This window comes from Suillus subaureus (assembly GCF_016647635.1).
Source record: "Suillus subaureus strain MN1 chromosome Unknown BJ212scaffold_31, whole genome shotgun sequence".
NCBI classification, from domain to species: Eukaryota; Fungi; Basidiomycota; class Agaricomycetes; order Boletales; family Suillaceae; genus Suillus; species Suillus subaureus.
The window spans coordinates 335,370-363,134 of record NW_024538587.1 but is presented as its reverse complement, the minus strand read 5'-3'; the positions used below and the strand labels follow the sequence as shown (position 1 = coordinate 363,134).

Genomic DNA, 27,765 nt, shown 5'->3' with positions numbered 1-27,765 from the left:
ATTGTATAGAGCAATAACTGTTGCCTGTGTGGGGAGAAGTGAGAACAGATGTTCTAGTAAGGCAACAGAGTACTTCTGCTGTTCACTGGGTGTATCGATGTTTGTAAAGAATAGGGGAATGTCATGACAGCAAATGAGTGCCATCAAACCAGTGTCGTCAAAGCTTTCCATGGCAGTCTTCTGCTTTTCCCATCAGCAGCTTCATAGGACTGCTTGCACTGGTCAATGGCCTCATTAGGTACAATAGGAGTATGTGTTGTAGCAGGGTGCTTCTGATTCTTATGTATTTGAGAGCTAATTTGATTGATGTACATCTTTGGTAGGAAATATAATGGATCGTAGAATTGAGGGCAGTCACCCACTGAGCGGCAGTGACGATGATGAAAGTTGCTGTCTGTGGCAACATGAATGTCACCTCCTTGATCAAGGGGTCTGCCAAACAACACTCCTGCAAAACAAGCATGACAATGCTCAACCAGGATTGATGCACAGCATTCTCTGTGTAAGTGGGACTTGGAAGATCGAGGCTCTTGGGAGGTATCAAGGATGTTAGAGGGCATGAGGACAGGATGTACCTCATGGACCTCTTGAGAAGGATGTACCTTGTGGACCTCTTGAGAGTTTCTTGCAGGATGACAAATGGGTGGTGAGGGCTCACAGGAGGCTTGGATTCAGTCATGAGCTTGTTGGATTGCTTCTTCAATTGTCCACTCCACCTTGACATGCAGAATGTTGTACCACTGAACTGCATGTCCAAGACTTCTTCTGAATGGTTCCTGGATGATGTTTCTCTGTGTGGTTTAGAGTTAGGGTTATTCTTGGACTTGAATATATACAGTCTTAAACAGGCACTTGAGCCAGCAAAATTTTGTTGGTCTCCTGTTGCACAACAAAGAGGTACCATTCAGATCTGTCTGTTACAAACTTTTAGGGTGTGTTCATAAATGTATAAAATAAATTGTTGAGTCCATCAATCGATGTATGAATATGCTGCAAATGCATCAGTGTTTTTGGTCTTTATCACTAGTCCAAGGTCACTTGAGCCAGCACCAAAAGAAGTAAGTCAGAAGTGATTAGTGTTATCTTTACAATTGGTAACATTAATGACCAACTATTCACTCCCACCATCAGACTCTTCATTGTCATTCTCATCAGCATCTTCCTCATCACTGCCAAGCTGCTTTTTCTCAGTCTAAGAATATGGGCGACACATCTTCTGGAGGAGAATGGGCGAGTGGCACATTGGACACCTTTTCCAGTCTCAGCAGCAAATTGAAGGGTCCAAACCATATACAGCTTATCATATGTCATTGATAAACTGCTAAGATATGATAGTGTACATTTTGCAACCTTCCACCAGCATCACACTGGCAGATGATTATATGCAGTATTCATACTTTCTCTTTGATGAAGTTGTTGGCAGGGGTTGTGTCTATTAATTTCACAAACTTGGGGGATGAGAATAATTCAACATGGTCTTGTGGTGCCAAAATAGTGAAATTTCTGCCACATTACAACACACAGCACAAGATCATAAAACATATTTAGGCCAAGCAGGATTGTATATAGAAGATTACTGCAAGGCAATGAAATGTTAGCCTGCATTTTGACCAAATATTGCATGAGTGTTGTGCTATGAGCATTTGGTTCAAGTGACAGTGGTGGCTCAAGTGCCTGTTTTAGACTGTAAACTTACATATGTGTCAGTTGACTGGAAACCCCACTGAGCATAATGAGTCTTCAATGCAGCTGTAAGTGCATTGACTGCATCACATGAACGCTCAAATAGCGCTCAATAAAAGGAAAGAAGTTCAATGGAAACCACTATCCTTGGAAGCAAGGGTGTGGTTGGGAATAATCCATGGAGTATAAGGACTTCAGAAAGCATTGAGCAATTACAGCTCAGGACCTCAATTGAGACAAATCCTAAAGTTGAATTAGTAAGGCCAGTGAATGATAAGAAGCCTAACTACACTTATGATCAAAAAAGAGATAAATGATGGATGAGTGCTTTTGAGCACATGAATTAACTGTGCATGCAGATATGATAGAAGGTAACTTCTTGAGTGGCTGACCAACCGTTCTCACAAGATAATTGAGGAGAGGTTTGATTAAGGTGGGGATCACTCCTTGCCAATTTCCATAGAGTGTTCGTGACACCTTGTCAGGGAGGGTGCACCACTGGAGCTGAATGAGCTGTGTGTTCGCTTGTAGTATATCATGAGGGGGTGGATGTTGAAGCTTGGGCACTGGACAGTCCAATTCATACACCCATTCATCGTCATTTGAACTGCTTATAATTGCGGTCAGATCCATGTTTGAACTGCTGGGATTGAATACAGCAGCAGCCTCTGGTAATGTTGGATTCATAAGAGCTTGCATGCATAGGGTGAGCTGGTGGCATTTGACATCTGTGCCAGGGATATCAACAATTGTTTGTGTTTTTTTCTTGTCTTGGGACTTGCATGGACTAACAAAGTGTTTGCCAAGTCCCCATCCAGAGGATGACACTTGCTCTGCATGGTGTTATGAACTAGGATGGTTGTAACAACAGCAGCTCAATAAGAGCAACAGCTGAAGTTATAGTCAAGACCTTGCAAATACAAGGGTCGTAAGACAAAACAAAGAGAATGTCTTTGGCTTGAATATTGGTTCAGACAACTTTAGGATTGGGGGTCCTAAGTGAGAGAATGTTCAGGCGAAAACCTAGTAAGATTAAAGTAAAGAACTACTAAGTACATTGTCAACTATATATACAACTATAGACGATTTAGGGCAGGCATAAGTCAACAATGAGTCAGAGATAAGAGATGAGTCATCTAGCGATGGCAGCAGCGATTGTGATGTAATACAAATATAGAAGACAGGTCTAGCGGCGGCATCATGCAGCTCATGGCGTAATACAAGGATAGTAAAGAGAAAATGAATAGGGGCACATGTGACTGTAACATTACCCCTCAGTTAGGAACGAAGTCACTGACTTCAGATATCCTGATTGGCCCAGTAGATTGGGTCAGTGTCATAGTTAGAGTCCAGAAAGTCGTTTTGCTCCTCTGTAATGGTAAACGATTTATCAGCCATCTCAGCAGCATGATAAATAGCATCCTGCTTGATCTCCCAGCAAGCAAGGGCTTCATAGTAACCAGCATCAGTCCAAACCAATGGGATGACCACTTCACCCTTTAAGTCTTTACAAAAGACTGATAGATGTCTGGGTGCATGCTCATTGCAAACTCGGCAATAGTACACTGGGCAATTCTTATGGCAATGCCCAGCAGTGTGACAATTACGACACACTACATTATTGATCATTGCCGTTTTTATGGTGATGATGGTGGATGATTGTGCCAGTGGGGAAGGGGATCTGGATCATTGTTTTTGGTTTCTGTGTGGGGAGGCTGACGCCATTCATTTGGCAATATGGGCGGATCTGCGCCTAGTAGGGTACTGACATGTAGTGGGTGCAATGGGGATAGGAGAAGGAGAAGCTGGTATGTCAAGTACAGCAATAGGAGGGATATCATTATCCGAATGCTCAGTGGTAGTTGCCAGAAGAACTGGCAGTGGGATTGGAATGGCAATGTGTGGGGAAGGGGGTCGCGCGACTGGGTTGGTAACAATTCATTCCGTGACAATGTGGATAGCCTCTCTGATAGCTCCCTTAGTAGTAGAAGGCAGCAGGTGGATTGCAGTATTACGAATACATATATGAAGGTGGCAGAAGATGGTTTTGTGACGTTCGTCATCAAGAAGGTTGGCAGTGCGCTCAATGAGGCTAGCATCTCTGATGATTCTGACAAGGAGTCCACTAGGGATTGCTCCATTTTCTCCTAGGATACAATCTATTTCAATCGTGTATTGCAGGGATGTGATAGCAGATTCAAACAGAGTGTTATTTTCGATTTTGTCAAGGATCGTGAAGTAGTTGGAGAGACTAGAGTCATTGGAGAGAGTGGTATCGGATAAGGGTGGAGATGCGATGGTAGGAGTGGTATTCTCAGCAGCAGTGAGATTAGCAATGGTGGCGGTTTGATAGTCAGCGAGGGATAATGGGTGAGTGATGCTTTTGGATACAGAGTTCATAGCAGCAGTTAGTTCTTCAATGCATTGTATGCAGAGGCATAAGCATTCAAGAGACATTGTTCTGAGGTTACAATTGATGGGTCTTTTTATATGCAGAAAGAATGTCAGCGGCATTGCTGAGGTTCTCTTCTGGGATCCATTCATTACTGGTGGAGGAGTATCCTTTCCAAGATATTAGATAGCATCTTCATTTACCCATGCCTTTATGCAATAAGATTGCATCAATCTCGTATTCTTCTTCATTATCAATGACATCTAGGGGAGGGTCATGGAAGTTTGGGCCGTGGACTTCTGTCTCATGATAGGATGATAGTTCAGAAGCATGGAATGTGGGGTGAACTTTCCACTGTGGTGGCAACTGGAGTGTGAAGGTGATAGGGGATAGTATGGCAATGATGGAAAAGGGGCCATATCACTTTGGTGTGAGTTTCCATGATGGTAGCTGTGTGATCAAATTCTTTCCTGATAACCAAACCTTATCTCCTATCTTCCATGGATGGTATTTCTGTCCATGAGTTCATTCTGCCATTTGTTGCATAGCGAGATTATGACAGGACAGTGCTTCTTCTCTAGATTTCTGAAGTGAGTAAAGTCTATCTTCTGCGGTGGAGACGGTAGAGTTGGGAAGTATGTGAGGAAGGGCTCTTGGTTCATATCCCATTATCAGGAAGAATGGTGAAGCATTACAGGAGTCATGTTTTCAATGGTTGTGAACAAATTCTGCCATTGGGAGATGTTCTACCCAATCTTCAGGGTGATTACAGCAGTAGATATGGAGGTAGGTTTCAAGTTCTTGATTAAGATGTTCAGTCTGACCATCAGTCTGGGGACGATAAGCGGTTGATGCAGCTATGTTGTATTTCAAAAGCTTGGCGAGGGCTTTGGAGAACTTTGATACAAATTGCGGTCTGCAATCAGAAATAACTTTCTCATGTAATCTGAATCAATGGTAGACATATTTGAAAAATTTCTTAGCAACACCTTCAGAAGTGACGGTTTTTGTGCAAGGGACCAGAATTACCCCCCTCATAAGGCCATGGTCAACCATGACCATAACAGAATCAAAACCGGCACATGGAGGGAGGTCAGTAATAAGGTCAACTGAGACCTGGGTAAATGGCACAGCAGTGGCAGAAGGAATCAGGACAAGAGGCAGTGTTGTTGGGTGGGTATCAGACTTCATTTGCTGACAAAGGGCACAACCCTCAATGTACTTTCAGATATAGGTGCCCATAGAGGGCCACCAAAAGTCCCATTTGACTAGTTCTTCCATTTTAAAATGACCAGGGTGTCTGGCAGTAGTGTGATCATGACAATGTTCCAGAATAAGATGCCGACCAGCAGATTGGACATAGGCATGATTTTTATAATAGAGGATATCATCCAATCAGCAAGTGCGGATTTCATTGGAGGAAGAGATAAGCCATCTAGGGTGTCAGAGGTGGCTTGGGAGATGGGGTTGGGGTCGGAGGGATCAGGGTTCACAAGGGAAGTCATAAGTTCTACATCAAGCAGGCAGACAAACATGGAGTTAGGAAGGAGGGTGACATCAGCATTATCATTATTGGTATTGGTACCATGATCAGGACAGCAGGAGAGTGCATCAGGGGCAGCAAGCTTGGTCCCCACGACATGATGAAGCTCTATGTTGTAGCAGGACAGGATTAATTGCCAATGGGCTTGCCAGTGGGTTAGTTTCTGGGCTGAACAGAAGTATAATAGGTTTTTATGATTGGTAAAGATGAGGACAGGATAGGGGTTTCCTTCCAAATAATGATGCCACTCAGTCAGGGTGTGAATAACAGCTAGGAGTTCTCAATTGAATATCTGGTAATTGCATTCTGCAGGGTTCAACATCTGTGACAGGTACCCACATGGGTGGTAAACTCCATTTTCATCAGTCTGCAGCAACACTGCGCCAGTAGTGACTAGTGAAGCATCAGTAGCTACAGCAAACTGTCGGCTCAGGTTGGGGTTTCAGAGGATGGGTTGCTTCAGAAAGCATTCTTTCAACATGGAGAATGTGGAGGCACAATGAGTTGACCACAGAAATATGGTGTCTTTCTTAGGAGATTGATCAGGGACCTGGCGATGTCGGAATAATGAGGGACAAAGTTTCAATAGAAGTTGCAAAACCCTAGAAATGACTGAACTTCTTTCACTGTTGTGGGGGTTGGCCAATCGCAGATACCATCGGTTTTTGCAATATCCATTGCAACACACCCGGGGCATATAATCATGCCCAAGTACTCCACTTCTTGTGCATCAAACATGCATTTCTCTGGTTTCAAGAACTTCTCTGCACGAATTCTTTCAAGGATGTGTCAGGTTTGATCATGATGAGAGGTGAGGTCATTGGAAAAGATCAGAATATCATCCATATAAATGACAAGCCATCCTTCATTGATTTCTTGTTGGAAGGTATGGTTCATATATGCTTGAAATGTGGCGGGAGAGTTGCAAAGGCCAAAGAACATGATGTTTGGTTTGAACAGTCCATATTCAGTAGTGAAGGCGGCTTTCCAATGATCATCGGGATGAATCCGGATATTGTTATAGCTGGAATGGACGTCCATCTTTGTGAAGTACTTTGCACTGTGTAGCCAAGCGACCAATGAGAGTGGTAGTGGGAGAGGTTAAGCATTCTTAACTGTCCAATTGTTGATGTATTGATAGTCCTGACATGGGTGAAGATCTCTGCTTTTCTTTCCTACAAAGAAGAAGCCACTTGCTTGTGGCAACTTCAATTCAGAGATAAAACCTTTCTTTATGTTTTCTTCAATAAAAGCTTTGACAGCAGTGCACTCTGTTTCTGATAATTGGTACACCTTTGATGTTTTAGGGATAAGACCAGGTTTGGTTTCAATGCGATGGTCAATGCCAGGTCATTCTGGTGGTAATTGGTTAAGACTGTCCTTAGCAAAGATGTTGGCAAAATCGTGGAGATAGGAGGGAATGAGTTCCTCAAATGATTTCTTCTTTTGTTCAAGTTCAGCTGCTAAAGCAAACTGCTGAGCCTTGTTACTGGTCTTGATGTATTCTGTAGGCCACGACAGGGGTGTAATTGTGGGTTTCTGTTCTGCAAGACTAGTGCCATCTTTGGTTAATAGAGTGTCCATGGAGATGTTAGTGAAGACTCAGAGCTCAGTGGCGTCAACGGGGTATTCAACTAAGTATTCATCATCGTCACAGTGGTAAGTTGCGAGTTCTCGCACAGGAGGTGCATAGTCCTGGATCCATACGACATCTTTTGTATCAAATGAATCATCATTATCATCAGGGATGGGGTCAAGGCTAGGCAATACCAGGGGTTCTTCTTTGTCTGGGATTTCTTTGATGGTAGCTTGGGGAGGCGGTTCAACTTCCACAGGAGGCGCCTCCGGCAGCACTACAACTGGAATTGGTTCTTTCTTAAGATGGGAATCTTTCCATGTCTTGCTAACAGGTTTCTGAAAGAGAGGTGGGAGACCATTCTTCTTTCATTCTATATCAACGTCTTCTTCAATCAGATTGCTCTTCTCAGTATGAGGAAGTTCCAATGTTTCTGCTTTCCATCAAATCATTGGATCCATAGTGTGTAGCCAGGGAATCCCAAGTAAAATCTGATCATGACGACCAAGTTGTGTGATATTGAATTTTCCAATCATGGATCATTTGTCTATCTTGATGATAAGGACACAATAGCGGGTGATGGCACCCCCTTTTGCATAACTTCCATCCACAGTAGTGACTTGGAATGGTTTCGTAAGTTTATGCATTCTGATGCCATGGAGCTTGACAAAGTCCTCAGAGATAAATGTTCCAGCAGCACCAGAGTCAACAACAGCTGTTGTTTTGACAGTTTTTAGACAGGTTTTCAAGATAAGGGAAATGGGAATGCGAAGTTCCTTTCTGATTCCAATACTTCATACAAGTCTGATAGTTACATTGGAAGGTACTGACATCGATCCAGTCTTCCACATCAAAAATCCTCAGCAAGGTGATGGATCGTTGTATCTTCATCTTCTTTGTCACTATCCTCTATTTCTTCACAACAGACGGGAGTCTTCCCTTTCTCCTTTTGCGGGCAAGCTCTAGTCATGTGTCCCTTCTGGTAACACGCAAAGCACAACCCCTTCTTCATATGATCACTCCTTTCAGTTTCAGTGAGTCAATCTACCTCCATGGCATTTGGGTCATGCCGATCAATGGAGGGTCTAGGTACATATCGCTGTCTGGTTGGTTTAGTGGTGGCACGGTTGTTCTGACAGAACATGGCACCCCTTTGCCAATTACTGTCAAGCCTAATGGCTGCGGCAACATATTTGTCGAAATCTATAGGAATGGTTTCCATTTGGTGAATGGTGTTACTGATCCCCTTCTTAAGCCCATCATTGAAGAATGTGATCAAGATGGCATCTTGCTTTACAGCAGCTTGTGCAGCAAGGGTCTTGAAGCTGGCAATATAGGAAGTGAGATCACCTGTCTGTTTCAAAGTACAGAGCTTATTCATGGCCATGCCAATAGCATCAGCTGGTATGAAGGCTTCTTTGAACTTTGTTTCAAAGTTTGCGAAGGTTCCATAAGACTTGGAGGTGGAGTTATCAACTTCAGTGTAAAATGTGAGCACCCATCCCATAGCGCTGTCTTCAGTCATGTACGTGAGGGCTGTGATGACTTTCTTTTCATTGGTGTTATAGATTGTAGTATTAAGGGCAAAGTATGCCTTAATCGCAAACAACCATTGTAAAGCCTGCTGAGGGCTTCTGTCATACATCATTGGAGCTCTGGCTTTAAGTTCTTGAGTAGTTGCTGACATCCTGATCTTTCTGGTCTAGTGATGTTTCTGCTTGCAGGGGATGTTACATCTCTCTCTGTCTGTTTCTGATTTCTGGGACCTCCCTGGTGGAGAGGGTTGGTGTTATACTTTAATCTTTTGTTACAAACTAGGATGGTCGTAACAACAGCAGCTCAATAAGAGCAACAGCTGAAGTTATAGTCAAGACCTTGCAAATACAAGGGTCATAAGACAAAACAAAGAGAATGTCTTTGACTTGAATATTGGTTCAGACAACTTTAGGATTGGGGGTCCTAAGTGAGAGAATGTTCAGGTGAAAACCTAGTAAGATTAAAGTAAAGAACTACTAAGTACATTGTCAACTATATATACAACTATAGACAATTTAGGGCAGGCGTAAGTCAACAATGAGTCAGAGATAAGAGATGAGTCATCTAGTGATGGCAGCGGCGATCATGATGTAATACAATATAGAAGACAGGTCTAGCAGCGGCATCATGTGGCTCGTGATGTAATACAAGGATAGTAAAGAGAAAATGAATAGGGGCACATGTGACTGTAACACATGGCACATTCTGATTCAAGAGTGGTGGATGAGCTATTGCTACAATAAAACTACTAAGTACCAGTAGAACAGAAGACTATGCATATGCAGCATGGTACTTACCCACAACCCAGCATGGAAGTGCCTCTATTAAGTGGAAAGACCTACTGAGAGGTGCGGGTAGCTATCAAGAGCACTTCTGAGTGGGTGAGAGCGGTGTTGGGAGCAGGTGAAAACAATATTGAGTAGGACTAGAGGCCTATTGGAAGGTATGGGTAGCTATTGGGAGGAGTATTGAGAGGCACCATGTAGGTACATATTTGATTTCTCATATGATCTAAAATTAGAAGGCAGGAGGGGGGGTCTCAGAGACTAATTGCATCAGCAAATCACTTTGCCTCTGTGGCCTCTGTACAGCTCTGTACAGAAGGGACCAAGCTGTGGCCAGCCATTTTTTGGTGGTGGGAAAAAAAGTGTTTTACTGATGTGCCACCAACATAGAAACTGGGTCTCTTAGACCCTTTATAGGCACCGAGAGGTGCTGCCTGAGGTGGGTGGTCCGGTTTGGTTGCCAGTTTTTTTTCAGTCTGGCAACCGGACTTTAAAACACTAACCGTATCACTCGCTATTGTTAATTCATGAGCGCTGTGCTCCTTTCTGCGCTCTATTTTTCACTCAGAACTCACGCCGTCACAGGAACCTGGTCATGTGCCAGCGAGGTCAGCAAATCCCGACTAAAAAAGGGAATTGATCGAAGTCACATGCGCTTGCGTGTCGTTTTGGCTGAGCGCCACCGTAAATTTCTCGACATAAGTAATACCGGTACAATCTCTGTGCACGTGATACTTATACACTTGGTCTTGTCAACTCCCCAATTGATGCCACAACGCCTTGCAGCCCTCCGAGATCTTGGGTTAGCAAGCACTGCAACTTGAATGGTGTCCGCGGAATCCACGGTCGCATCTTGATGGGTTCTTATAGACAAGGTCGTGCACGAAACTTGACCACGTTTCCGAATGCAGATGGAGTGTTTTGATGATGTGCAGTCTTTTGCGGTGTGTCGCGTTCTTGTTGGTATGCAGCCGTTATCAATATAATATTTAATGAATGTTCTGCTTTTTCCGGGTCCTTGTTCTAACGCAACTCAACGTCGATGGCTACGATCTCCTCCGAGCCTCAGAAGCTTTTAATAGGTACTTTTTTTTTACTTCTGTTTGTATCTATCTTAATCTTGGTGCTCTTGTGCACCTGCACCTTATTGGTATCTATTGTTGCTGTACAGTGCGCCTCAGGCCACCTGACCGTTACATAACGTGGTATACATAACGCGCGTCCCGTCGTCGTCCATACTTCAATGTTTTCCCATCACTCGCTGAGGTATGTCACACTCGCAGCTCATATTACACAGTAACTAACTAGAGTATTCTAGGTAGATACTAACATTTCTCGTCACTCGCTAAGACTGTTCCAGTGTACAACCTCTAGATGGAGTATTCGACTGACGATGTCGCAGCAGCGAGGAGCTTGCAGATTGCGACGGTGTGTCTCCTTGTCGATATGAGGGCAAATGATACTTGACAATTCATGTTCCATTTTGAAGTATATATACGGTGTGTACCGTCTGAATCCATTGTTCTTTGCCCTGACACAGTTCAGCGTCTATGACTGCATTCTGGGTGGGCTTATCTTGATCTATTACGCACGCTGTTAAACTCGCCTGTCCAGATTTATGATTATGCATGTTCACTCTATGAAGAGGTAATACACCCGTTCCGTGATACACCTCGGTTTTGATATGTTGTGCAAAGTGGACATTTTTGCTTCTATCGCACTGGCGCAAGGTAAAAGGCCTGTACATTGTTACACGATACCTCCCCTTTGTTCTTCTCACCGCGAAACTATATAGTGCGTTCCACTTCAGCACACGTCTCCCCGATATTGAATTAACGCTTGTTCTTCAGTGAGCTTTACCCTCAATGAGAACACAGGCGTACGTGATGCTGTGGAGAGTTAATGGGAACAAGTGATTTATTGTATGACTTCGCTAGAAATGCCGGGTGTTAGACAATATTAATACAGGTACGTGCATGGTACTTTCATGTATGCACGCTCTCGCCAAGGGCTGCTACTACTTCCTATCACAGGTCTTGGTATAGTATCAGCCGTTTGCTCCGAGTGTATGTCCTTGCTCCCTAAGATATGTGTTGTGTGTTCCTGATCTAATTCGTCCAGGCTTTTTCGTCCTCAGGACATACGCACTCTGGAACAACAATAGAATCTTGCTCGCAGCCATGCTGGTTATCATTCCTGTGAGAGCCAAATCCACTCGTCCACACCAAAACTAGCTGTAGACGCATCAACCAGACTTTTGTCGGAGTATCCATCGGCATTGCCTTCACCACTAATGCACCTGCGGCATGTACGCACTCTCACCTCGCCCCTGGCGTTCCACTAACATTCAACAATTCTGTTCACTTTCACAGATGCGACTAGCGCGATCCCGGGTATCGTAGGGTGCTACCAGAGTTCGACCAGTTTCCGACTCTTCATACCATTTCTTCTCCTTTCCGCATTCGAACTTGGTGGGCAACCAGGAGCACATATATACAAACGCGCTGACAGATGTTCTCCCCAGGACTCATGATGCTCACGCTCATACGCGCCTTACAGAACTGGCGGAGACACCCAAGCCGTCTGTATGTTGTCCTGGTGAAACATAATGTATTCTATTATACATGTGGCTTTCGTAAGTTTGAGTTAATACTCACACGCAGTTTTTCCGTGCTCATCCATGGTCATTCTCTTTCCTGAAGTGTTCTCAGTGGCGAACATATTCACATCAATGCTCCTCCAGGTGTGTGAATCTCCCAAATGCCTTTTATAATCGAGCTGTTGATGTTTTGGTATTCCGCGCCCCAGTATTCCTACCACACCATGTTGTATGAGTATGCACCTCCACATCCCGCTGCGTATTCCTACTGACATTACCCAAACTTACACCCACGTACAGTTTCCAGTTCATGGTCCTCGCAATCCTCGCCACGCGCATGCACCGCAATCTCTGGCAGATGTCGATAAACCGACATGCACACAACTCTGACCCTCTTGTGGGTATTCTAATGTCGGACATGTCACTTCTAAACTCTACGGCGTAATATCTTATCCTATGGTTTATTCGGTGTCTTCGTGGAGCGTGGCTTGGACTATACAAGATGACTGACGGGGTGGATCTGGTAGAGTTCACTGCGTGCTTAACTAATAGGACGAGTCTTGTGTGGGGCGGGAGGAGTATTTGGATGGCCTTGGTCTATTTAACTTCCATGGTTTCCACCATAAGTGGTGGCGGATTCAGGATTTGAGTGTACTAGAGCCAAACGCACAGCCTGACGGCAATGAGCATCACGGTACAGGTCCACCGAGGCGCACCAAGCTCCACGAATTAGCGAAACGCAATTGACATAATAGGACCACATCTAGGACCACCTACGCTACCGACAAATTTGTCTCGCTTGACTAGATAAGTTATTCGTACATTCTGGCTTGTCTAGTTGTATGCTAGGAGTGTCAGGGCATCCTGCCTTGATGTGACACTTTTTGACCCGCCCTATCGCTCATGACATTATGGAAAGAACGCGCGATGGGCTAGTGAGGTAGGAATTCGCAGATTTGAGATTTGAGGTAGTGGATGGGCCTTACTAGTAGTTGGAGGTGACCGCCTTTGTGGAGACAGTAACGCTGGCGCATGTGCCATGCGGCTGTGTCTTGGGAGTCGGGTGTGAAGCCAAATTTTACTTCGGCGACTTCGAGATAGTGGGCAGAGGTTATTGTGGTTGATACATGGTTATGGAGAACCCATACCCGTGCACCACGTGAACAGATAGGGTATCAACTTTCTTAGTTTTTCCATCGGATGTCGTTGTTTCAGAGGCTGAGCAAGATTTTATATGAATAAAAGGTGCATTTGACCTGTCGTAGAAGCGATTCAATATTTTGAGGTATTTAAGGGCCTGGACAGCTGCCGTTTGTTTCTCAGTTTGTTTCTCAGTTAGTTTCATTTACCACAATATATACAAACAGCAGTGACATAGGGTTTAGTCACACATACTAAGGACTCAATGCCACCTCCACTGGCAGCAAGAGAGCAAATTCACCGGTTCTATGTCCTCCGAATGGCAGCAGCAATGGTTATCCAGCTCATAATAGGTGCTATAATTGTTTACATGACCCCATTTCTCAATAAAGAGCCTTACCATACCTTGATCCTCTCTGGGCATGCATGGGTGCAAGAGCTTGTCAACGGACATCCCAACCGGATCAAAAATGAGCTTGGGATGAGAAAGGTCGTATTTCATGCACTTGTACAGGAACTTCAGGCTTGTGGACTTTGTGATTCAAAGTATATTTCACTTGATGAACAGATTGCTATATTTCTCTACACCTGTGTGACTGGGTTATCGAGCCGTCATGTTGCAGAACGCTTCCAGCACTCTCACACGACAATACAAAAGTATGTTCACCTTGCAAAGATATTTGTACTACCAGTAGCCTCACACAGGCCTTATCAGATATTTCAAGAAAGTCCTACTTGCCATATCTTCAGCTCCATTCTACAACAAATTTGTATCCCTTCCGCACGACAATGCACCCATACCAAAGGAAATATTGGAAAATTCTAAATTCTTCCCGTACTTTTCAGGTGCACTCAGGGCAATTGATGGTACCCACATTGCATGCTGCCCGTCTGCAGCAGAACGGCAACTATCACGAAACTGCAAAGGTGGTGTCAGCCAAAATTGTCTCGCTTGCTGTTCCTTCGATCTCCAGTTCCAGTATGTCCTCAGTGGTTGGGATGGATCAACATCAGACTCAACACTCTACAATAATGCCCAGCTCACAGACCTATATATTCCAGAAGGGAGATATTATCTCGCAGATGCTGGGTTTGGGATATGCAACTCACTCCTTGTCCCGTACCGAGGTGTTTGGTACCATCTGGCTGAATGGGGGTGAGCTGCAGTTCAGTGAGTGATATACGACTCACTGTAGTGTCTTCTCAACGCTGTGACAGGCCAAAAACATCAAAAGAAATTTATAATCTCTGGCATGCTCAAGCTCGTAATGCTATTGAGAGAATATTCGGGGTGCTCAAGAGGCGGTTCATGATACTGGTACACCCACCAGAGTATAGTATGTCAATGCAAGCTCGCATCCCCCCAGCCCTATGTGCGATCCATAATTTTATTCGCATTCATGATCCGACAGAAATAGAAGAATTTGCCGATGAAGACATTGTTGACTGCGATCCAGGCAAGTCTAGAGGCAACCTTGCAGAGGGACCAGCTGACCGTGAAGAGAGGCAGCGGGCGACTGAAGACAGAGATCATATCACGGTCGCCATGTGGGAGGACTACCATAGGATTTGTTGCGCTCGTCAGAATATGTGAATAGAGACCTACAATACTAGTATTTGAATCTACAGAACCTGCTGGTTAATATGTTTGATTTTTCTATCAACAAAAGACTTCCTTGGACCGTCATCTGTCATGACCATATATGCATCAGCAGCGCTGACGTCCATCTGAAATGCTTCAATGAGCGCTGCCATACTATCATCGTCAAGATGCTTTTCTAGCTCCTGTGTGCATCGCATGGCCACCTGTTTGTGCTGAGGTGACAGTATAATAGATGGGCTTGAAGTGTGTGATTGCGACGAGGCTCGGAAGATGTTGCTGAATGCTGAAAATTGGTCATTGATTGCGTAGAGTGCCCCTGCTGATCCGCTAAACTGACGGTGTTTCGATGGTGGACCAGAGCTTGTAGTACCAGATCCAGAGGCATTGAGGGAGGGTGTTGAAGACCGGGTAGATACAAACTTGCGCTTGACCGTGGTTCTGACAGGAGTCACCTCCCAAGGAATAATATCGTCTTCGTCGTCATCCTCAGCCACTACCTCTCTCTCAGCAACCGTTTTCCCTTTGTCACTGACCATTCCTGCTACTCGCTCCTGGTCCTTGACATACTCATCAACTAACCGCTCTACCTCATCTTCCACAACAGGTTGAGTATCGTTTCCGTTGGCCTGGTCATCGTCAGGGGGTGCTTGTTCAGACTCGAACGTCTCATGTCCAGCATGGAAGGCGTTGGTGCCGCGAGGGCATTGTGTGCACATGAGTTCGTCCATCTCGTGGAAGTGTTCCCAGCCCTTGTTGCAAAACGGTTTGGTATCAGGACGTGTCTGCAAACTCATAATCATATCAGTACCCCTCTCATATCATAACTGAAGCGCACCTTTGCAAATGCCATCCAACGAGCGGCGTCAGCAGGACCAATATTCGCACTGAGTTCATCATCCCATGAAAAGCCTGATTGAGATTTGATATCAATAATAGTGGCATATTTTTTTTGCACTGTGCAAATTACAATCAGAATATAATCTTGCATGAGCAGAGAACGTACATTTAACCACTTGTTCTTGCATGATTGCCAGTCCCTGCCAGATCCCCCTACATGGTTTTCCTTCAAAACGCCATCTGGCGGCTCCTGCAAATGAGTTGATGCGCCAGTAAAAGTAGACTGTTTGAATCCTGTCCCATCTCCACCTTCAGCACAGTGAGCTATGAGGTATTCAAGAAGGCGAGATGTCTCTTCGACAGTCCAGCAAGCAACTGCTAAAGTCCCGGCATTGTTTGCTGAAGGTACAGTAGTCTTTTTCTTTGCCATAGCAGCGGTAAAGGGAGGTATGAGTGGGCATTTGAGACCATCACACAAAGGTCACTGTTGGTCACTGTTATGTCACAAGTGCCACGCCACATACAGAAACAAACTGAGAAACAAACTGAGAAACAAACGGCAGCTGTCCAGGCCCTAAGTTTACTTGAACATGTTTTGCTGATAGCTTGCCGAGGTGTTTGGTCTTACTGAGCTTCTATCAAACAAATGTGTCACGTACGGCTTGGCGTTCCGAAAGCAGTGATTCGACACGGCTTTTAATTTGGGGAACGTTTTTGATCGCATCGACCACTTGAACGTTCATGAACGTGTCTGTTAAACCTCCGGGTTGTCTATGAAAGGAAGGGTGTGTACAAACCCACGACTCCAATTGTCTGTGTTTACTGACTTCGGGCAGTACAACGCTCCAGAAATCGCGGATAATTGGAATTTATGCGTTCTGCTAGATCAGAAGCTATACAAAATGAAGGAACTCGTGTGTGAAACACGATTGTTTACCTGTCATTCTGTCGAACGGAGTGGAAATCGGTTGACTGATGCGGGCGTACTGTCTGCACTGCGACCGTATCTCGCTTACAACTTGACAGCTTAGCGTCAGAGTCATGACTCCCATCACACCTGGAGCTCAAAAAACCAGTAAGGGCCGAATAAGTATTGGTAGTGGGGGCAGTTGATCTCACGAATTAGAACTTCGAAAGCCCCTCCAGGTCCCTCGGACGTGGCTGCTTCGGAAGCAAGGACAAGTACAATGAACACACCCGAGTTTCCGAATCAAACTTTGTGTTGCCAAGAGTTACCTAATTTCGTAACTTATAAGAGTTCAGAAGGAGGCGGTAAACCCGTCAATTGTCACCTCTTGAACCACCAGGAATGCAGACGGACTATTCAGCTGACGATATCGCAGCGGCGACGAGTTTGCAGTTCTTCACGGTGCGTTCCTTTCTTGTCGATGTGAGGGCAGGTGATATTAAGCAATTCATGTGCGCATTAGTTCATTTACGGTGCGTACTGCCTGAATCCTATCCTTATTGTCTTACTAACGCAGCTTAGTTTCGATAACTACATTCTGGGTGGGCTTATCCTGACGAATTCTCTTCTGCTGTTAAACTCCCTTATGCAGACTTATGATTATGTTTGTTCGCTTCACGAAGAGGTAATGTACTTGTTCCGCGATACGCCTCGGTTTTGATGTTCATACGAGTCTGTTCGAAGTGGAGATTCCTGCTTGACTCCCACTGGACCAAGGTGAAAGGCCTTTATATCGTTACGCGATATCTCCCCTTTCTCCTCCTCGCCACAAATATGTATTGTGCGTTCGGTTCTAGCGCGCATCGTCCGAGATGAATTAACACATTGTCATGCAGTGAGTTTTATCCCGAATGAAACCCCAAGTGTACGTGAACATGCGGTAGAGGCTGAGAGACGAATATCGCTTACTGCATGACTTCTCCAGAAATGTCGGGTATTGGACAATATTTGTTCAGGTACGTGTATGGTACATCCATCTATGCGCAGCCATGCTGAGGGCAAACCACTTTCTCTCACAGGTTTCGGCATACTGTCAGCAGTTTGCTCCGAGGGTATGTCCTTCCTCCCTAAGGTATGTATGCTCCTGATCTAATTCATCCAGGCTTTTTCGTCCTCAGAACATGCGCGCTCTGGAACAACAATAGAATTTTGCTCGCAGCCGTGCTGGTTTCCGTTCTCGTGAGTCCCAAATCCACTCGTCCACACCAAAGCTAGCTGTAGATGCATTAGCCAGACTTGCGTCGGAGTATCTATTGGTATTACCTTCACCACTACTGCTCCCGCAACATGTACGCGCTCTCACCTTCCCTCTGGCACTCCACTACCATTCAACAATTCTGTCCACTTCCACAGATGCAATCAGTGCAATTCCGGGCATTACAGGGTGCTACCAGAGCTCGACTAGTCTCCGGATCTTCATACCGTTTCTTCTCCTTTCTGCATTTGAACTTGGTGGGTGACCAGGAGCATGCACATGTACAAGCATACGCTGACAGATAGTCCTTCAGGGCTCATGACCCTAACGCTCATACGCGCCATACAGCACTGGCGGACAACCCCAAGCCGTCTGTACGTTGTCCTGGTGAAACATAATATATTCTATTATACATGTGGTTTTTGTGAGTTTGAGTTAACACTCGCACGCACAGTTTGTCCGTGCTGATCCATGATCATTCTATTTCCTGAAGTGTTCTCAGTAGCGAACATATTCACATCACTGCTCCTTCATGTGCGTATATCTCCCGAATACCTTTTACGATAAAGATGTTGATGTTCGGCGCACCTAGTACTCCTACCACGCCATATTGCACGAGTATGCACTTCCACAACCTTCTGCAAAATTCTACTGACAATGCCCGAAATGCACACCCACGTACAGTTTCCAGTTCATGATCCTTGCGATTCTCGCCACGCGCATGCACCGCCATCTCTGGCAGATGAAGCGACAGACACACGGTTCTGACGCCCTCATGCAAGTTCCTATGTCCGATATGTCACCTGCTGAGTGTACGGCGTGACACCTTACTTGGTGGCTTACTCGCGTCGTTCGTCGAGCGAGGTGTGTATTGTACGACATTACTGGTAGGTTTGGTAGAGTTCGCCAGTTGCTTAATTTGTGGGACTACTTTTTGGGTAGTGAAAAGCGTTGGGTTATATTTAACCATGGCGGATAATAAAACAAGTAACGCCCCACTGACAGACAGGGTACAAGTGGCTAGGTCAAGATATGGTGACCAACGTAGAAAGTCGGAAAGTATCACGCTAAGAAGGGGTATTAACACCCAATAAGAAGAGGACGTCTTTGCCATGATCTCCTTCATCTTGTACCCTTTTAAGGCAGCATGGAATTTGACATACCCATCGAAAAAACTGACATAGGCATCATAGGCCTCGGTACGATCCGGTTAGGGTCTTTGATGGTCTGGAAATATTGATAATGTCAGGCGTATCGCCAAAGCAAGGCATGAGATGTAATCCTGAATGGTGACCGTACACAGGGACAGAACCGCGACCATTTAACTGGCTGCGATCTGGTTAGTCCTTGACGAATCATTTGAATTTCTCAACAAAGTGTTCGCAATGAAAAGAAGATAGTTGTGCGAATCGATTGGGACTATTAGATGGCCTGGCGTGAATAATAGCAGTGTCAGACCGATTCTACCCCTACGGTGATTGTCTTCGCAATAGGATTCAACCTCCAAACTAACCCGAAACTCACTTGTACGCGAATGCTTCAAACACCAAGAGCGGAACTCTCTGCTTGATCAGAAATGGATGTCACCGAGATCTGGTAGAGACCAGAGAGTATGTGATGTGGTGGTTTCGCTAGAGGATCAGTAGGGAACGAAGGCAGTAATGAAAGGGTACAGATTTCACAGAGAAGCCCAACTTAAAAAGATGTGTAAAGGAATGACATGAAGCAGTGTGGTGTAGATGCTATGTGGATCCAATCTGGTTGGTTTACTGGTACGCTGGGAGGAGCATTGCGGGAGTTCCATTTCTGTCAGGTGGGGAGCGGAAGAATGAGAAAATGAGTTCATCTGGATCTGAACTCGAGGGCGTTGAGGGTTGTTAAGGTTCGGTGACTCCGTTGAAATTGGGTTGAGAGCGGAACAAAAGTGAGAATAGGTGTCTGAGAAGCACTTGTAGATGTAGCCTTGAAAGCACGGGGAGTTGCGGGAAATCATTTGCTCCGTTGTTTTCGGGTGGAGAGCGGCGGACAATTGATAGCAGGAGCAAGCGAGGATGTAGCTCCCAAGTCGTTGGCGGTTGCGGAAGCTCAGTCGCTTCATCATTGTCAGGTCGAGAGCCGTGGAAAGGCGAGCTAGTAGCGCACTGACAGAGGACTGAGGGTGGGCACCACGCGTTGCCTAAGAATGCAGAGATTAGGACAAGACCTAATTGACAGAAATGCCGACGACGCACATGAACCTCCGCTTCCGTGCCTTCAAAAATTCTTGATGAGAGCTCGTTGACATCCACGAACTGGTCGTGACACCTGCGAGGAGCGGGGCGTGTTCTCTATTCCTAAAGCATCGTGAGCCTAACAGCAGACAATTTCAGCGAGAAAGTAAGTGATAGGTTGATCCTTACATTAGTATTGGGCATGCAGAAGTATTCGGCACGCATGTCGGTTAGTGCAACCAGCCTTGCATAGGCTGTGCAGCTCACGTCTAGGCTCGTGACCAGCCTGGCTTATACACCACGGACGAGTCGAGTGGCGAAGCCGAGACGTGAGACTCTAGTAAGAGTTACGCGAGTCTTGGTCTATAGGGCCGCCTAGTGTTTGTGGGCAGAACTACTCGAGGTTAGTTTGCCGGCAGAACCGGCAGAATAAGCGGTTCTGCCGAGTGGCATGACTCTAGCGGTGAGATTTTCCTATCTACAACATCAGTGACAGTCCTACCGAAGACATCAACGACGCCTCGTCTCATCCATCATCCTCACCATCATGATCCACGACATTAACTTCATCTACAGCAGCTTGGGGTACTATCCCTCGGTCAACTCGCTCCAATTCGGCAAAATCAAATGCCTTCCCTTCAAGGACCTTCGTGTTGTCAATTCTCCTGTGCTTCGAGGGCAACAAATGCTTCGGCGATTTCATCAGCTGATATGATCTCGGGACCTGCAAGGAGGTCGTCTACATCTTGTGGTTACGCTGCAAGTGGAGGCACCCATGCAAAATTGGCTTCCAGATCCCGACGTCAACACTGATTTCAACCTCCTCACGAGTGTGCATATGCATGTGCTGACGACGTGCAAGTTTTTCGTTGTCCTCCGCTCTTTTAGCTTGTCGAGATACTCAAAGTTACCGTTGATTAAGAATGGCACTGAGCAGCCACCAGCATGGACCATATTCTGGGACGAAGGATCAGCCGAGAGCGTCTGACTCTGTTTTCACATTCTTACAATTATACACAGTGTACATATTATTATGGACTAGTTCACTGCCAACCCTGAGTTCTGCTAAGTTCTGCTGGCGATTTTTCGCAAAGTTCTGCCATCTGCCAGGCACAACCAGTTCTGCCAAACCGGTTAGCAGAACTCGCCAGTTCTGCCCACAACACTACGAGTCTAGCTCACGTCAGCATCCTGTAGAGTTCCAGGGACAGACGCGTTCTATATACTTATCAGATGTATCCTAACTTCATTAGTCTGGCCCATCAGTTGAAACATAACATCTTTACTAGCTCTTTGTACATTTTTAAGTATGCAACGCGTGTCGACCTGCGTGAGTAATACGAGTGTGAATATACCCGCGGAGTGGGGTTAGCGGTATGATAACCGGTATGTGTCTTTATAATATATTGGCTTATAGTACTCCGAATTTCCGGTATACGTGGGCTGTCTTCTTTGTGCGGCACAACTTACTCAGAAAACTGACGCGTCTCTCTGGCATCATACAGTGATCACACGATGGTGCTGACGAGGTGCCAAGCTGGAAAACATGTATAAAATGTTGCCAGCCTTCCGATAAATTGCAGTTTAACAACACCAGCCTCACTCAACTTTACAATCATGTCTACTGCGCTCTGGGTGCCCATTCCAAAGCCATCATCTAGGCTAGCGCGATATCGCGCATTATCCCCTCATGCCGGCGTCCATGTCTCGCCCTTGCAGCTCGGTGCCATGAGCATCGGTGACAAATGGGAGAAGTTTGGGATGGGGAGTATGGACAAGACATCCTCATTCAAGCTCCTCGACGCCTTTTACGATGCTGGGGGTAATTTCATCGACACTGCTAATAACTAGTGGGTATCATGTCAGTCATCTTGAATTCGTTATTGTCGCTGACATATCTCGCAACCTCTCAGCCAAGACCAAAGCTCTGAAGAGATCATCGGAGAGTGGGCAGAGAAACGGGGGATCCGTGACCAGCTCGTGATCGCTACAAAGGTGACTTGAGGATTCGGTGAACATAGTTCGATGCTGATACATATATATTTAGTACACAACCAATTACCAGCGCGGCAACGACGCCATTCGCCAGAAGGTATCATATACCGGTAACAACATCAAGTCAATGCACCTCAGCGTTGAAGCCAGCTTGAAAAAGCTGAGGACTTCATACATCGACATTTTGTACGTGCACTGGTGGGATTGGGACACCTCCGTCGAGGAGGTCATGAACGGTCTGCATGTGCTGGTGCAACAAGGGAAAGTGTTGTATCTCGTGAGTGTCACTGCTTCTATGTTGACACCAACATTCGTTAAGACGTATCGCTGGCAGGGTATCTCAGACTCTCCTGCTTGGGTTGTGTCCAAAGCGAACCAGTATGCTCGGGATCATGGAAAAAACGCCGTTTGTGGTCTACCAAGGTGCTTGGAACGTCATGTCTCGGGACTTTGAACGAGATATCATACCAATGGCGCGTTCCGAAGGTAGATCAGCCTTGTTTCTTGCTATCTGGTGCCTCAATTCACGCTCACCCATACATAGGTCTTGCGCTTTCCCCTTTCAACGTCCTTGCCGGTGGAAAACTTCGAACCGACGAGGAAGAGGAGCGCCGCCGGCAGACGGGAGAGAAAGGCCGCACAATCACAGACCCCAGCTGGGAACGCAACGAGACGGAAAAGGCGGTGAGCGCAGCGCTCGAGAAGGTCGCCAAAGAAGTCGGTGCGAAGCACATCACAGCCGTGGCCATCGCATATCTTATGCAGAAGACGCCCTACGTATTCCCGATTATTGGTGGGCGAAAGGTGGAGCAATTGGAGGCCAACTTGGAGTCTCTGGCAATTTCGCTAACACCCGAGCATATGAAGTATTTGGAGAGCATCGTTCCCTTCGATCCTGGTTTCCCCTCCACATTCATCGTAAGTCAAATCAGCGCTCTCTTGTGTCAGATTATTGAAACATGATCCCATCCAGGGTGACTGGCAAGCAATATAATTTTCTAATGGGCAGTACTGCATATTTGGAAAAGCAGCCACAGGGGCGGCCCATAGTTCCAGACATTGATTAGTATGGCACAGCTTGTAACTTGCACATGTGTTGAGGCATACCGCGCCCCAGTATTCTAAGCTGATACAAAAGACACGATGCGCGTGTACCTTATTCCAAAGCCAACGACTCGATATACAACACTTCAGCAACTTATAAACTAGGAAGCCAAGCCATGCCATGCCCGGACGACCGGTCTTGCGGCCATCCCCGTAGATATTGCCACTTCTTGTGGAATGCCTTGGGAACATGTTACGGACTCTAACTTCATTCAGATTGTAGTTTATTGTAGGCGAGTTGTAGCACTAGATAAAGGCCGAAAGTGAGCACGATTGTCTGACTTTCCATACTCCTGGTCTTCCGCATTTAGCAGTACTCGCCTCGGCACTGCCAGTGAATGATGCACAAGGAGAACCTCACTTGGGTGGCTTGGCTCGAACCTACTGATACCATTGTCTAGCTTTAGCTATTATGCTTTGAGCCATGACATGGCTTTCATTTGGTTTTGGGTGGTGCCGCTGGTCAGTTTCTCTCCTTTCTACGTGATAAAATTGATGACATAGAATGGGATGAAGATATTGCAATGTAATGATCCAGGGTGCATGATATATCAGAGATAAGGAGAGGGCTGCGTGAGAAAGAGATTCAGAGTGCACTGGAGTTCTACAGCAAGTGCTTTAACCCCGCATCGATCGCATAGCCCGATCGCCTTGTATTCGGTTTAAAAGAAGGTCTTCCGACGATGCTTACGCCCCCCTTCTGGATCCGCCCGCTATTAAAGCATCGTTTCGAGCACGTGGATGCAAAGGCGATCAAAGCACGTCGGTGAATTTGCGGGGTGCGTTCTGGATCAAAGTAGTGACCGACGAATCGTGCTACACTGCACGGCGCAAGTGCACTATCAATATTAATGACCTCAAGATCATGAGGACGCTAATAGATTGAATAGATATCGTGGTCAAATTGAGGAGTGGACTCATCTCAAATTAATGCCCGCATGCACCGCAACCAAAAGTTGATTGACTGCCACCTGCAAGTTGGTGACGTTGATGAACACTGAGCGCTGAGCACGGAGACCTTGTATTCAGTCTGACCCCCTTGGAAGGGATAGAATGTATTTACCATCACGCACATGACGGTTGTTGTGTTGCAAAATGTTTGATCCAGGATGATCACCTACTATAAAATCTAGCCAATTAAAATCGTTCTGACCTTCGCTGAGTTACAAATGCATCACCCAGTCACGGTAGCCTTGGTAGCTCATAATAAACTTTACCCACATGACTGCTACCAAATCAGGATCACTAACTTGGCTTGTCAACGGGCTTGGTGATGGCACGGGATGGCACTAGGAGTTTCTTACGATCAACAAAAAATATTCGTAACTGTGCGTTGTCCAGCCCTGTTCAATGTTCAGTACTCAGTACAATTATGATCAAGCAGCGCGTGGGCAGCCCTCGATTACCGCATAAACTATGTGGCTGTATGAACATCGTGATAATCGGGCTTTCGGGACTCTGTTGCAGACATGACGTGCGTGCCACGTTAGGTCTCTGAGCCGCAATTCTTGAAATCATGAGTCAGACATGAGTGATTTCGAGATTCGTTCCCAGGGGCGATACCGGCCTTGTGTGTGGTTCTTCGTGGTGTGTTTTCAATTACACTGCTACGATTAGCTACAACGGGTCTGAAAAAGTATGGCCTTCATGCACATGCTTGTCATGTCGTGATCGGAGGACAAAGTTAGGATCCTCTGCAAGCTCCGTCTGATAGGCGAAACACTGTTCTTTGCACCGATTCTGGCCAGACCGTGGTAGGCAACGTACTCGATCATGATGGCGAACCGAAATATCATAACGCTTACAGTCCGGTAAATCCTCTGGGCGACTACTAAGCGGTCGTCGAAATAAACCTCTGGGCTCTCTGATTTCTATAGCAATGAATCATTTTCTGGTGACGACGTCGTGCAGCAATGTTGATTTCGGAGACCTCTCATCGATATCTCGTGACCCCCCTAGGATGGGACCGAAATACAGCAAGTCCCGCATCTTACCTGACTTGAGACTGTGTGTGTCGCATGGTTAAGTCGGAGGCCAGGACATATATAACGTCTTTGCATTGACGATTGAAGCCTCACTTCCAGTTAATCTCATTCCTTACCCAGTACCTTCAGATGTTTCCTTCTAAGACTCTCCTTTCTATTCTCCTTATTGCGCTGTCCGCTGTAGACGCATCCCCCATGCGTCGTGAAGCTGCGCTGACCCTCGCCTTCACCACTAGGATGAACGCCAGGGCTAATAATATCAACATCCTTGACGCTGACAGGGCTCATGCTCAGGCGATGCAGCATCCTAATATCAGCAAGCGTGCTAGCAGCTCCTCGTTCAGCATAGCTAGTGCTGTCACGTCATACACTGCCCAAGTTGGTATCGGCAGCCCTGCCACTCAGTGTAAGACTCACCATCAAGTGACCTCGGATATTTTCGACTAAAATAATTCTCAGACACACTCATCATTGATACGGGAAGCTCCAATACCTGGGTGGGCGCAAAAACTGCATACAAACGCACCAATACTAGTGTGGCTACTGGTAACTCTGTCGTATGTTTTTTCGCGCCCTCCGCTGAATAGTTGCTTATAATGACCCTTTAGTCCGTCTCTTATGGTTCCGGCAGTTTTTCCGGAGAGGAATACTTGGACACAGTCACTCTCAGTTCTAATTTGGTCATCACCGGACAATCTATTGGGGTCGCAAGCAGTGTACAAGACCTTGACAACGCTGATGGAATCCTTGGTGTCGGACCGACTGACCTGACGCAGGGCACCGTTTCCAATGTTGATTCAGTCCCCACTGTCACCGACAACCTCCACAGCAAGGGTAAAATTGGCACCGAGGCACTCGGAGTCTACTTTGCTCCTGGTGGCAGCGCTGGCGAGCTCACCTTTGGTGGCTTCGATAGCTCAAAGACAACGAGCTCAGTGAAATACGTTCCTCTCACAACCACGTCGCCTTCTAGCGAATACTGGGGTATCGATCAATCGATCACCTATGGTAGCTCTACCATTTTGTCCGCGACTGCTGGTATCGTCGACACTGGCACCACCCTCACTCTCATCGCCACTGGTATGACGAGTTACTTATAAACGGGGTCACTCTAACTAACTGGAGAACACTAGATGCATTTAAAAAGTATCAGTCTGCTACTGGTGCTGTGTTAGATAACAACACTGGTCTCTTGATGATCACCTCCGAGCAGTATTCTAAATTGCAAACCCTGAAGTTCAACATTGGTGGTACTTCCTACGGTCTCACCCCCAACGGCCAAATCTGGCCCCGCTCCCTTAACACTGACATCGGTGGTAGCAGCAACAACATCTACCTTGTCGTTAATGATATCGGTTCTAACTCTGGCACTGGTCTCGACTTCATCAACGGTTACTCATTCCTGTCTGTATTTTACGTGACTTTGATTGGTATAAAGCTGACTACCCGCCCTATAGTCAACGCTTCTACTCTGTCTACGACACCACTAACCACCGAGTCGGCTTCGCAACTACTTCGTCTACCTCTGCGGTCTCCAACTAAAATGATCATGTATTCATCTGATGCTCATACCCAGAGTGAATATTTATATTAGATGAGGTTTATATTTGGAGTCGATGGAGGTGTTGGTTGTTTGGGATAATAGGGTGTTGCGAGTAGGGTTTCGATGGCACGTCATTCGTTGAAATATATCCTACAATCATTACTTTTCGATATTTACAAGACTACTCATAATTGCATTTGAACAAACAACATTTTGTTCACGTGGAAACTTTGCACTTCTTCAAGATTACAAAAGAAATAGTGGTAATATGACATGTCGATGTTACTTGATGTGTCTGCATATTGCAGGAAAGTCGTATTTGGTCACTGTATGATTTCGACATCATCTACAGCTTCCATCTCGACCTACATACCACCCTGCGAGGGAGAACCTGTTTAGATGGCTGCAAAGCATGTCATAGAGAGACTTGCCTTGGCATAAGGTGTCGAGTGGTTTCTTGGCCTGAACCTCTCAATTGCCTGTCGACCGTCTTCCTCAGCTCACTACGCAGGTGGATGCATTAGGGGTTGGGGGACAGTGTAATTGCGAAAATTTTTGCAGCAAACGAATGAGAGCGAATCTTCAAGGCATGTTCCAATGGGAAAAAAAATGTTGATCAGCAAGTTTCGAACCTGCGCAGTCCAAGAGAAACAGATTTTGATTCTGTTATGGTAACCACTTAGCTAGCAAGACCAGTTATATGAACCTCCGACGAAACCATCCAAGGTGTGTTCCGAGATTGCTGTTGGGAGGTTTCAGCCTGCGCAGTCCAAGAGAAACAGATTTCGATTTCTGTTGTGATAATCACATTGGTCCATGGCGCTTCGCAAGTTGAAATGAACCTCCGGCCGATCGAAGTAGTGTCCATGAGCGAATGGCAACTTGAAGGTGTGATAAGACATTTGTCGGTACGTATTGAATCTGCAGGATTTCTAACCCGTTCTGGTGCCAGCTGGTTATGACTATAGACCTTGAGGGATCCGTCCATGAGCGAATGTTCAAGGCGTGATACAAGGAAAAAGATTGTTGAGTAGGTTTCGAACCTACAGCAGATTTTTGTCCTGTCATGCTT

General features: G+C 45.9%; 7 protein-coding genes across 7 annotated transcripts; 4 read left to right on the top strand and 3 right to left on the bottom strand.

Annotated features, from left to right (window-relative positions):
* Positions 1 to 1,971: 1,971 nt before the first annotated feature.
* BJ212DRAFT_1219169 (uncharacterized protein) lies at positions 1,972 to 2,175 on the bottom strand (the record flags this gene model as incomplete). The annotated part of the gene is made up of 1 exon (XM_041329349.1): positions 1,972 to 2,175. A coding segment is annotated over one exon (204 nt), but the record flags the coding sequence as incomplete, so codon positions are not given.
* Positions 2,176 to 10,516: 8,341 nt separating this feature from the next.
* Positions 10,517 to 13,022, top strand: BJ212DRAFT_576097 (uncharacterized protein). The gene is made up of 17 exons (XM_041343558.1): positions 10,517 to 10,597; positions 10,687 to 10,781; positions 10,890 to 10,943; positions 11,005 to 11,014; positions 11,061 to 11,080; positions 11,130 to 11,162; positions 11,213 to 11,309; positions 11,366 to 11,394; positions 11,453 to 11,483; positions 11,549 to 11,581; positions 11,637 to 11,713; positions 11,769 to 11,823; positions 11,888 to 11,986; positions 12,040 to 12,150; positions 12,218 to 12,258; positions 12,324 to 12,349; positions 12,415 to 13,022. The coding sequence occupies exons 3-17, from the start codon at positions 10,890 to 10,892 to the stop codon at positions 12,557 to 12,559; spliced, it is 861 nt and encodes a 286-aa protein (XP_041189704.1). The 5' UTR covers positions 10,517 to 10,597; positions 10,687 to 10,781; the 3' UTR covers positions 12,560 to 13,022.
* A 3,842-nt stretch (positions 13,023 to 16,864) lies between these two features.
* Positions 16,865 to 19,107, top strand: BJ212DRAFT_576088 (uncharacterized protein). The gene is made up of 15 exons (XM_041343557.1): positions 16,865 to 17,063; positions 17,125 to 17,134; positions 17,184 to 17,203; positions 17,254 to 17,286; positions 17,346 to 17,442; positions 17,498 to 17,526; positions 17,587 to 17,617; positions 17,681 to 17,713; positions 17,764 to 17,840; positions 17,896 to 17,950; positions 18,015 to 18,113; positions 18,170 to 18,280; positions 18,350 to 18,390; positions 18,449 to 18,474; positions 18,541 to 19,107. The coding sequence occupies exons 1-15, from the start codon at positions 17,004 to 17,006 to the stop codon at positions 18,677 to 18,679; spliced, it is 861 nt and encodes a 286-aa protein (XP_041189703.1). The 5' UTR covers positions 16,865 to 17,003; the 3' UTR covers positions 18,680 to 19,107.
* A 626-nt stretch (positions 19,108 to 19,733) lies between these two features.
* Positions 19,734 to 20,291, bottom strand: BJ212DRAFT_1484048 (uncharacterized protein; the record flags this gene model as incomplete). Its single annotated transcript, XM_041340727.1, has 4 exons — positions 19,734 to 19,948; positions 19,999 to 20,032; positions 20,088 to 20,183; positions 20,256 to 20,291. 4 exons carry the CDS (start codon positions 20,289 to 20,291, stop codon positions 19,734 to 19,736), a joined length of 381 nt encoding a protein of 126 aa, XP_041189702.1.
* A 201-nt stretch (positions 20,292 to 20,492) lies between these two features.
* On the bottom strand, positions 20,493 to 20,803 carry BJ212DRAFT_1376792 (uncharacterized protein). The gene has a single exon (XM_041336496.1). The coding sequence runs from the start codon at positions 20,767 to 20,769 to the stop codon at positions 20,593 to 20,595; it is 177 nt and encodes a 58-aa protein (XP_041189701.1). The 5' UTR covers positions 20,770 to 20,803; the 3' UTR covers positions 20,493 to 20,592.
* Positions 20,804 to 21,433: 630 nt separating this feature from the next.
* BJ212DRAFT_1570026 (NADP-dependent oxidoreductase domain-containing protein) lies at positions 21,434 to 23,128 on the top strand (the record flags this gene model as incomplete). Its single annotated transcript, XM_041342036.1, has 6 exons — positions 21,434 to 21,916; positions 21,980 to 22,061; positions 22,114 to 22,338; positions 22,433 to 22,547; positions 22,606 to 22,979; positions 23,048 to 23,128. The coding sequence occupies exons 1-6, from the start codon at positions 21,684 to 21,686 to the stop codon at positions 23,126 to 23,128; spliced, it is 1,110 nt and encodes a 369-aa protein (XP_041189700.1). The 5' UTR covers positions 21,434 to 21,683.
* Positions 23,129 to 25,080: 1,952 nt separating this feature from the next.
* Positions 25,081 to 26,901, top strand: BJ212DRAFT_1435210 (aspartic peptidase domain-containing protein). The gene is made up of 5 exons (XM_041337722.1): positions 25,081 to 25,556; positions 25,610 to 25,707; positions 25,759 to 26,230; positions 26,284 to 26,554; positions 26,608 to 26,901. The coding sequence occupies exons 1-5, from the start codon at positions 25,280 to 25,282 to the stop codon at positions 26,690 to 26,692; spliced, it is 1,203 nt and encodes a 400-aa protein (XP_041189699.1). The 5' UTR covers positions 25,081 to 25,279; the 3' UTR covers positions 26,693 to 26,901.
* Positions 26,902 to 27,765: the final 864 nt, after the last annotated feature.

Coding starts and splice junctions, on each gene's coding strand:
- BJ212DRAFT_576097 (XM_041343558.1), top strand. CDS start 10,890: ATGGAGTATTCGACTGACGATGTCGCAGCAGCGAGGAGCTTGCAGATT. Junction 11,582..11,636: donor ATCAGCCGTTTGCTCCGAGT/GTATGTCCTTGC, acceptor TAATTCGTCCAG/GCTTTTTCGTCCTCAGGACA. Junction 11,714..11,768: donor CCATGCTGGTTATCATTCCT/GTGAGAGCCAAA, acceptor CGCATCAACCAG/ACTTTTGTCGGAGTATCCAT.
- BJ212DRAFT_576088 (XM_041343557.1), top strand. CDS start 17,004: ATGCAGACGGACTATTCAGCTGACGATATCGCAGCGGCGACGAGTTTG. Junction 17,443..17,497: donor CCTCGCCACAAATATGTATT/GTGCGTTCGGTT, acceptor ATTGTCATGCAG/TGAGTTTTATCCCGAATGAA. Junction 17,527..17,586: donor TCCCGAATGAAACCCCAAGT/GTACGTGAACAT, acceptor TGACTTCTCCAG/AAATGTCGGGTATTGGACAA.
- BJ212DRAFT_1376792 (XM_041336496.1), bottom strand. CDS start 20,769: ATGAAATCGCCGAAGCATTTGTTGCCCTCGAAGCACAGGAGAATTGAC.
- BJ212DRAFT_1435210 (XM_041337722.1), top strand. CDS start 25,280: ATGTTTCCTTCTAAGACTCTCCTTTCTATTCTCCTTATTGCGCTGTCC. Junction 26,231..26,283: donor CCTCACTCTCATCGCCACTG/GTATGACGAGTT, acceptor GGAGAACACTAG/ATGCATTTAAAAAGTATCAG. Junction 26,555..26,607: donor ATCAACGGTTACTCATTCCT/GTCTGTATTTTA, acceptor CCCGCCCTATAG/TCAACGCTTCTACTCTGTCT.